The 9,763-nt window shown below is 44.8% G+C and overlaps 1 protein-coding gene across 4 annotated transcripts in view; it reads left to right on the top strand.

The window, feature by feature from the left end:
- SBF2 (SET binding factor 2) overlaps positions 1 to 1,936 on the top strand; it is a 648,361-nt gene extending 646,425 nt beyond the window's left edge. For all 4 annotated transcript variants that reach the window (XM_074997415.1, XM_074997417.1, XM_074997416.1 and 1 more), the window contains one exon: positions 132 to 1,936. In XM_074997415.1, the coding sequence (XP_074853516.1) occupies positions 132 to 230 (99 nt within the window). In that variant the 3' untranslated portion in view covers positions 231 to 1,936. The remainder of the gene's footprint in view (positions 1 to 131) is intronic.
- Positions 1,937 to 9,763: the final 7,827 nt, after the last annotated feature.

The following is a 9,763-nucleotide window of genomic DNA, read 5'->3' on the forward strand; positions in this document are numbered from 1 at the left end:
CAGAACATTAGTGTATTGAAGCAAAATGAAACCCTCTAGATAGCAAAGCTTAAAAGAAATTTACAAAAACCTGAGCTTTTGTCTTGTAAAATTATTTTTCTGCCTTACACACTTTTATTTTCATTTTGCAGCTGAAGACAAATAAACGTGTATATAATTTCTGTGCCCAAGATGCACAGAGCGCACAGCAATGGCTGGACAGGATCCAGAGCTGTATTTCAGATGCATAATAGAATACCATTCCTCTGCCAGGGGCAGAAAAGAAATGCTTTCAGCACCTCATGGTGTAAGAAGATACTTACTGAAATGCTATGACAGAACAAGCACCCTTCCTTTCATTCCTCCGAATCATAAATACTCATCCACTGAAGAATCTTTTTTATGACCACTATTATTACTCCTTTTCTCCAGTTAGGAGGACTTTCCAAATTAGTAACGAGCATAGCTTGAATTATAACTTTTTTCAATATGATTCCTCGCTAAACGAGCCTCCTGAACCTACTGAAATAGGCTACCATCTAATACTGTTTTGCTAGTCAGAGTTTTATCAGAGAAGCTTTCTAGCTTGAACTGCGGACATGTTTTCTCAGACTGTGTACTGTTTTCATCTAGTTTTAATATTTAAACAAAATGGTCCAAATTTTCAAGTCAATTGTGTATCTGGATGAATATTTCTACAATTTCTAAGAAATCATTAGGTTTGTGAATGTAATGACATGCATAGTAAATTGACAAATGTCACTTATTTTCAAAGACCAAAAAGCAAAACCTTAATATTTAATTTTCCAAAAAGGTTTCTCCTCAAGTCTACTAGCTCCTGTCTAGTCTCTTGCTCTAAATAATGCTTCATGTATGGCATGTTTAGTTAAAGAATATGATTTTAAGGGCTTCTATTTGCCCATTATGATAGAATAATGGAAAGAAAACAGGCTGACAAGAAGAACTGGTCACAAATTAAGACTTGTATAGGAGAAAAATTTCTGAATATGAAAAGTTGTATATGTTTATATTCTGTTCTGCTCACTGTAAAGTAAAAAATAGCAAACACAATGATAAATACACTAAACAATAAAACAAGTACTTGTACTGGAAATCATTGAAATGCAAGGCGTTGGGGGACAAAGCTAAGTTATTTATAGCACAGCAATGCTAGCTAGATAGTATTTACAGATACTAAACATGTACATAATTTGGTTTGGTGTGATTCGATATTTTAAAAACATTTTTGTACATAAATTGGAACTGTTTTAGATTTTTACATTTAATAACATTGTGTTTGTTCACCTTAAAATCTTTGAGGAATATTATTGGGGTTTTATAGATATAGCCCAAAATTACTAGAGGTTTTATTTGCTACAGTTTGTGATGACATGCAGTGGAGTCTTTAGATAAAAAACATTGTGAGTTTTTAAATGTTAATATGTTAAATATCCAACTAATATTTCTAAGAGTTTGTATATATGTTTTGTTATTTTCTGATTTTTCCAGACATTTTGCTTGCAATTTTTAATACGAGACTAACCTACCTGACTTCATCTGTAGGATTTCAATTGTTTAATAGTTTGTTCTCTTTTTTATCACCTTTTGTTTTTACACTAAAAAAATTACTCAAAATTCACACTGCACAGAGAATAGGAAATATAGCTGTTTTAATACATGCGGAATTTTTTTAAAGGACTGAAGGATTTTTTTTACGCATTTTCACCTGTGAAAATGGTGTTTGCACATTTGTATTTTTCTGTGTATATGGAGTACTTTTATATGTACTTTGTAAAATACTGATCCTGCTGTTTTAAGGTAATTTGAAAATGTATGCAAAACATCTTATTTTATAGCTAGGTTATTTTAACTGTTTTATGTATGTTTCATGACTTATGTATACTAACCACCTTGTAATAAATACATTTCTTTAAAAAAATAAATAAATAAAACCCTTCCTTCTGTGAAAGCAGTATACATGTATAGCACAATACCTAAAGAATAAAGATCTTATTATCTTGAACCATAACACAAAATCCCAAATCACCTGATATTAAGTTACGCAGGATTTTATGTATACTAGTTTATAGTCGTATACAAAAATTGCATACTTGAGAAACCTCAGCTCAAAGTAAAATTCCTATCAGTAAAAATTCCATAAACAGAGAAGATTTGAATTTAAAAATAATCATGCACAATTCAGTATCAATTTACATACCTTTCCCAGAGGTCACTTAATCATTCACTGCAGTTTCTCAACACAAATCTGCCATATGCCAAAGCTTTATATATTTAAATTAATTAGTATGTAAGAAATTAAAAGTTCAGAGTTGAAAACATGCATCTGAATTGAATTATTATTTACTGGATGTGTATGTATTTGTGCAGGAGTTAGAAAGGGAGTGGTATAAAAGTGAGCATTTGAACCATGTCTGTATGGCCCATTAGCACAGCGCTGCTGCTGGCAGTGCTATACTAATGACAGTTCATGAAATTGCAAATGGAGGACCATTTGCAAACTTGTGTGGCTAATTACCATAGCCACACACGACTTTGCTGTTGGCAGGAGTGGTGCTGGCAATACAGAGCCCATGTGAATGTGCCTCTGCTGACTAAGACCCCCTCTGTCGCCAGTCCCTTATGTTGGAGGTCCTCCATTTGCAGGTTTGTGAACTGTCATTAGCATAGCACTGCTGGCAGCAGCACTGTGATAATGAGCTGTGTAGGTGTGGCCTCAGTAGTTGTAGCTTGGTATTGTGATGCTTGGGTGGTAAGGTTTGTAAATTGAGTTTGATGTGGCTCTTAATGGTTCTTAGTTCCGATCTCAATTTTTTGCATCTGCATTGATACACTTGAACAACCATAACTAGAAAAAGTCTAAATAAAAACATACTAAGTTATAAGTATAAATGTTAATGTTGGAAGTAGATAAAGGGAAGGTGTGTGGGGGTAATAACATAGGAACATAAAAGAGGCAGGGTGAATGAGTGGGATTTTGGTTGATAGGACATAGAATTTGCAGTGGCCATGAGGTTGTCGACAGCACCAGGAGTCAAGAGCAGTGGTCAGCAACCCCTCAGACTGGTGCCAAGTGTGGGACGCAAGCCAATTTTCACTGGCACATGAGGCAAGAGCTCAGCCCTGACCCTTCTTCCCCATGCACCCAGGAGTTTGCTCAAAGCCATGCTGCCTGTGAATTAACAAAAAACCAGCTAATGCTACCAACCACCACTTAAAGGGTGAAGCTCTTCATTTTAATTTATTAATGAAGCTGTTAGAAGTAGGACTATTGGTGACTTCAAAAAGTATCATAAGAACATAAGAATGGCCATACTGGGTCAGACCAAAGGTCCATCCAGCCCAGCATCCCATCTGCTGACGGTGGCCAATGCCAGGTGCCCCAGAGGAGGAGAACAGAAGACAATGATCAAGTGATTTATCTCCTGCCATCCATCTCCTGACCTTGTTCTGAAGGCCAGGGCACCATACTTTATCCCTGGCTAATAGCCATTTATGGACCTAACCTGCACAAATTTATCAAGCTCTTTTTTAAACCCTAATAGAGTCCTGGCCTTCACAGCCTCCTCGGGCAAGGAGTTCCACAGGTTGACTGTGCGCTGTGTGAAGAAAAATTTCCTTTTATTAGTTTTGAACCTACTACCCATCAATTTTATTTGGTGTCCCCTAGTTCTTGTATTATGGGAAAAGGTAAATAATTTTTCTATATTCACTTTCTCCACACCATTCATGATTTTATATACCTCTATCATATTGCCCCTCAATCGCCTCTTTTCCAGACTGAAAAGTCCCAGTCTCTCTAGCCTCTCCCCATATGGGACCCGTTCCAAGCCCCTAATCATCTTAGTCGCCCTTTTCTGAACCTTTTCTAATGCCAATATATCTTTTTTGAGGTGAGGAGACCACATCTGCACGCAGTACTCAAGATGTGGGCGTACCATAGTTTTATATAGGGGAAGTATGATATCTTTTGTCTTATTATCGATCCCTTTTTTAATAATTCCTAACATCCTATTTGCTTTACTAACTGCCGCTGCACACTGCGTGGATGTCTTCAGAGAACTATCCACTATTACTCCAAGATCCCTTTCCTGATCTGTCGTAGCTAAATTTGACCCCATCATGTAGTACGTGTAATTTGGGTTATTTTTTCCAACATGCATTACCTTACACTTACCCACATTAAATTTCATTTGCCATTTTGCTGCCCAATCACTCAGTTTGCTGAGATCTTTTTGTAGTTCTTCACAATCTGTTTTGGTTTTGACTGTCCTGAACAACTTGGTGTCATCTGCAAACTTTGCCACCTCACTGCTTACCTCATTTTCTAGGGCTATGTCTACACTAGCCCCAAACTTCGAAATGGCCATGTAAATGGCCATTTCGAAGTTTACTAATGAAGCGCTGAAATACATATTCAGCGCCTATTAGCATGCGGGCAGCCGTGGCACTTCGAAATTGACGCGGCTCGTCCCGATGTGGCTCCTTTTCGAAAGGACCCCGCCTACTTCAAAGTCCCCTTATTCCTGTGAGCAGATGGGAATAAGGGGACTTCGAAGTAGCTGGGGTCCTTTTGAAAAGGAGCCCTGTCGGGATGAGCTGTGCGGCGGCGAGCCGCGTCAATTTCAAAGTGCCGCGGCCACCCGCATGCTAATGAGGCGCTGAATATGTATTTCAGCGCTTCATTAGTAAACTTCAAAATGGCCATTTACATGGCCATTTCAAAATTTGGGGCTAGTGTAGACACGGCCTAGGACTTGGCCCATACATAGAGGTCAAAAGATCAAATTTTGGCATTCTGCTTCAGAAAGGTTGCTGACCCCTGGTCTAGAGAGAGAGGAGATGGGATGTGGCAAGACAGGATAGATTGTACAGTTAATATCATGTAAGATTTCGGAAACTGATGAGGGACAGCAATTGAGCTGGGTAGGCAAGAGGGAGTGTTGAGCAAGAGTGACACAGGTGATGGGAGCATCTCCCCATAGTGGGCAGAACTTATCTTTGCTGAAGGAATCTCTGATTGTTCAAGCACACAGAAATCCACCCTGACAGGAGGGAGTTGACAGGACCTTCTACAGAAGAGCACCTCACGTGCCATGCACTGTCAGTACTGTTCTGCTATGAGCCGTAAGAAACTTGTCCACTAGAGAAGGAAGACATATTATGGGTCCTATTTAAAGTGCAGGGCTACATTGCCTTCCTTTCTCCATTGATACCACTGACTGACTCTGTGGAAAAAAATATTTTTAGAATATGTAAACATTGATATTTGATTGTCATATTACCAATGTCATACCAGCCGCGTCTACACGTGCCGGCTACTTCGAAGTAGCCATGCCAACTTCGAAATAGCGCCCGCCACGTCTACACGTGGCGAGTGCTATTTCGAAGTTGACATCGACGTAAGGCGGTGAGACGTCGAAGTCGCTATCCCCATCAGGAGATGGGAATAGCGCCCTACTTCGATGTTGAACGTTGAAGTAGGGCACGTGTAGCCAATCCACGTCCCGCAACATCGAAGTAGTGGGGTCCGCCATGGTGGCCATCAGCTGAGGGGTTGAGAGACGCTCTCTCCAGCCCCTCAGCTCTATGGTTGCCACGTGCAGCAGCCCCTTAAAGCTCCCCCCCCGCCTTCCTGTGCAGGAAGCTGAGAGAGCGTGCAGGCGGCAGCAGTAACACGCGGCCAGCTTGCACGCCTCCCTGCAGTGCAAAGACACCCCCGCCCGCTGCAATGGCCCAGCCCTAAAAGAATGCCTCCCCCTTGCTCTCCACCAGATTGTGGAGTGCGCTGCACACGCCCACAATCTGGGGCATGTTGGTGGGGCCCGCATCAAGACGGGTGAGGAGACACCTCCAGCGCCCTTTGAGGCGGCCAAAAGTGCGTTCAACCACCTGGCGCGCATGGTTCAGGCACGTGTTGAAGCACTCCTGGCTGGCTGTGAGCTGGCCCGTGTAAGGGTGCATGAGCCAGGGCCGGAGTGGGTACGCCGCATCTGCGACGACGCAGAGGGGCATTGTGGTATCCCCCACAGGGATCTCCCGCTGGGGGATGTAGGTCCCCGCCTCCAGCCGGCAGCACAGGCCCGAATTCCTGAATACCCGGACGTCATGGATGCTGCCAGGCCAGCCAACATAAATGTCCAGGAAGCGGCCCTGGCTGTCCACCAAGGCCTGGAGGACCACCGATTGGTAGCCCTTCCTGTTCAGGAAGCGTCCTCTGCTGTGCTCCGGAGCTCGGATGGGGATATGGGTCCCATCCAAAGCCCCGAAGTAATTTGGGAAGCCCAGGTTGGCAAACCCCGCGATGGCGGCATCTGGGTCCCCAAGCCGCACAAGCCTGTGGAGGAGCAGGGCGTTGATGGCGCGGACGACCTGCAGGGGAAGGACATGAGAGAGCACCAATGAGGGGTGTGCAGGGAGTGTCTGGCCCTCCCCCGCCCAGGGCTCCCCTCCACCCCCCAGGGCTGCCTCCCCCTCCCCATGGGTCCTCTTACCTCCACGAGGACAGCCCCGACGGTGGCCTTGCCGACGCCAAACTGCTGCCCCACGGATCAGTAGCTGTCTGGAATGGCCAGCTTCCAGACAGCAATGCCGACCCGTTTCTCCACGCTTAGGGCACGCCGCATGGTGGTGTCCTGGTGCCTCAGAGCGGGGGTGAGCCACTGGCAGAGCTCCAGGAATGTCTGCTGGCTCATACGAAAGTTCTGGAGCCAGTGGTCGTCGTCCCACTCGCCAAGCACCAGCCACTCCCACCAGTCGGTGCTCGTGGGGTAGCTCCACAGCCAGCGGCATGTGCAGCTGGGGCGGGGCAGAGGACAGCAGGGTCTGGGGTTGCTTCCTCCTCCCCTGGGGGCAGCTCCTCTTCCACGAATAAAAGGTGATCAGCTGCCTCCTGCATGGCATTGAGCACTGCTCCTGCAGGAGCGGCTGGGTGGACCTCTGGCTGCTGCTGCTGCTGCTGCTGGGGGTCCATAACTGCTTTGCCGAGGTGTGCGTGCCTATGGCTCTGCAGACCACATGCTGTGCAGACTGAGTGTGTCTGGGAGGGGCCTTTTAAGGGAGCGGCTAGCTGTTGCCCCGGAAGTGCTAGTCCGCCCTGTGACCCTGTCTGCAGCTGTTCCTGGCACCCTTATTTTGATGTCTGCCACTTTGGCACGTAGACGCTCCCCTGCAGCGCCTACTTCGATGTGGTGCTGCCCAACATCGATGCTGAACGTCGACGGCACCAGCCCTGGAGGACGTGTAGATGCTATTCATCGAAATAGCTTATTTTGATGTCGCTACATCGAAATAAGCTATTTCGATGTAGCATGCACATGTAGACGTAGCTACCTTGGCCCAATAAAAGATATACCACATCTATCTTGTCTCCCTTGTGTCACTAACCTCCCTTTCATGTCCAAAACACAATGGGGCTTGGAAGGTAGGGTTATAAAAAAAACCTTAGTAATAAAAATAAGCAGCTTCAAGTTCTGTTACTGCAGAGTTAGGCTCAATAATACATGTTGAAATCCCAAACTTCTGGGTCAGTACTGATGTAAAAAAAATGTAAAAAAATATAACCAAGTAGCAGATGCAGGGCCAGATGTTCAAACCTGGCATTATATTCTTCACTCCTAGTTGTTTGTATCTGATACTTTCTCTCTCTCTCTCTCTCTCTCTCTCTCTCTCTCTCTCACACACACACACACACACACACACACACACACACACACACACACACACACACACACACACACTCCCCTAGTTGTTTGTATCTGATACTTTCTCTCTCTCTCTCTCTCTCTCACACACACACACACAAAATCTTGTGTTTCCAACCAAATATGGTTTTCTTGCCTTTTCCGCTTGTAATGTCCCTGGACTCTTTGTCAGTAACTGAGTCATCTCATTTTTCACATCCATGATCATCCAAATGTTTGGCTGTTTATGATCAGCCTGTAGTTGCTTTCAAGAATCAAACTGCTCACGTGGATGCATCAGTTCCCCAGTTGATGGTGAAGTTCATCTTGAGTATTACTGTTGCACTGCTTTCTGGCTTGTAGCCTACGGGATGTTGGTTACTTCCAGAATTTTGGCCAGTGAGTGAGCCAGAGTCTAATTTGGTGTCCATGTTCTCATGCAGCACAATATTATTGCTCTGTTTATGTGCTGGAAATTCTTCCTTAATTCAACAGCCGAATGAAAACAATCCAGTGTAAGAGTTTCTTCTTCCTACTTGCTTTCTGTGTTGGACTTTCCAGATTGGTAGAATATGGGTCTACACTGTGGCAGGGCCAGGGCGGAGGGCCCCCTCAGAGGGAGCCCAAACAAGCAGAAGGGCCTGCGGAGCACCAGCAGGGCAATCACAGGCAGCTAGGCAGGAGCTGGCTCAACCTAACTGGGGCCAGCTGACTCCATGACTGGTCTAATAAGAGGCCTTTAAAAGCCTTTCACAGTGGGAAGGGTGGGGAGAGAGCAGGTTTGAGAGGAGCAGGAACACCAGAAACCACAGAGGGATGGGGGGACTTGCTACTGCTGCAGCCTGGAGATGGTACCGGGGAAATCATCTGGAGAAGCGGCCCAGGGAGAAGAGCTACTGCTCTAAGGGAGTCAGTCTTTCCCACTAGCAGTCACATAGAGTCCCCAGGCCAGAACCTGGCATGAGTGGGCGTGGACCCGGTTCCCTCCAGACCACCCCTCACCCCAGTGAGGGCAACTGGGCCCTTAAGTGGGACCGGTGGACTGAATAGAGCCCAGGAGCAAGACTGACTTTGTCACGCCACATTGCTTACACATTAGTTTGTCTTCGTGTTTAATTTCAGACAGTACAAAAAATCCAAGGATGCTGAACTTTAAACTTTTAAATCTTTATCCTGATTGAACCAAACAAACATTCTCCATTACTTTCAGTACTAGTCCTGAGCATGACATTAACCTGCATCCTTTGGTTTTGTTGCCTTGGAGATACTTCTTGAGTGAAGAAAGGCTAAGGTAGCTCATCTTGTTAAAAAAGGCACTCATGCATTTTGAAGCAAAAGACTTTTCTGTGTTTAGGCGGCTAACATTCTGAGGCATTCAGCTTTATTGAATTCAATAAGGCAACAGATGAGCCAAACTGGACACTGCCGCCTAAACACAGAGAAGTCTTTTGCTTCAACATGCAGTTAGTTATTTAGGTTGCTGTCTGGCAGAAGCTACCACCTCAATGTCATTGAACATTCAGACTTGCTCTGGGCTTTGGATTCTGGCCAAGCAGTTTAAAGGGGGACTGACAGCAACTGTTCCTCCACATCTTTACCAAGGTGTATTCACTGAGGGTCTTGGCAAGATAGTTGCAGGGATCCCAGAGAGGCATAAGGATTGGTGAAGTGTGGGGGAAGGTGAGGAACAGCTACTGTGTGCAGACAAGGGTTAGCTGCTTTCATCCATTGCCGACTGAACAGGATGCCATTGATGCTTTCCGGTAAATGAACGTGAAAGGAACAAAACACAATTAACAGACTATTTCCCTTTAGCATTAATTTTGTTAAAGTTTTTTCTACAAACCATGGTTCTGCATTCCCACTGTTTTACTCCCCCGCTCATACACACACAGAGAGCCTCTTGTTTTTACTGCCCCCACCTGCAAAACCTTTTTGTCATAGCAATCATGTTGCTGTGCTTAGTGTCTATGAGTACTACTGCATTTTAGTGGCTCACCAACAAAAGACAGAAGCCCTGCTTCCTGCGAATAGATAAATCCCTGTCCCTTTGGAACTAATGGAACAGAGTTCTAACCTGGATG

The sequence above is a fragment of the Carettochelys insculpta genome, chromosome 6 (assembly GCF_033958435.1).
Source record: "Carettochelys insculpta isolate YL-2023 chromosome 6, ASM3395843v1, whole genome shotgun sequence".
NCBI classification, from domain to species: Eukaryota; Metazoa; Chordata; order Testudines; family Carettochelyidae; genus Carettochelys; species Carettochelys insculpta.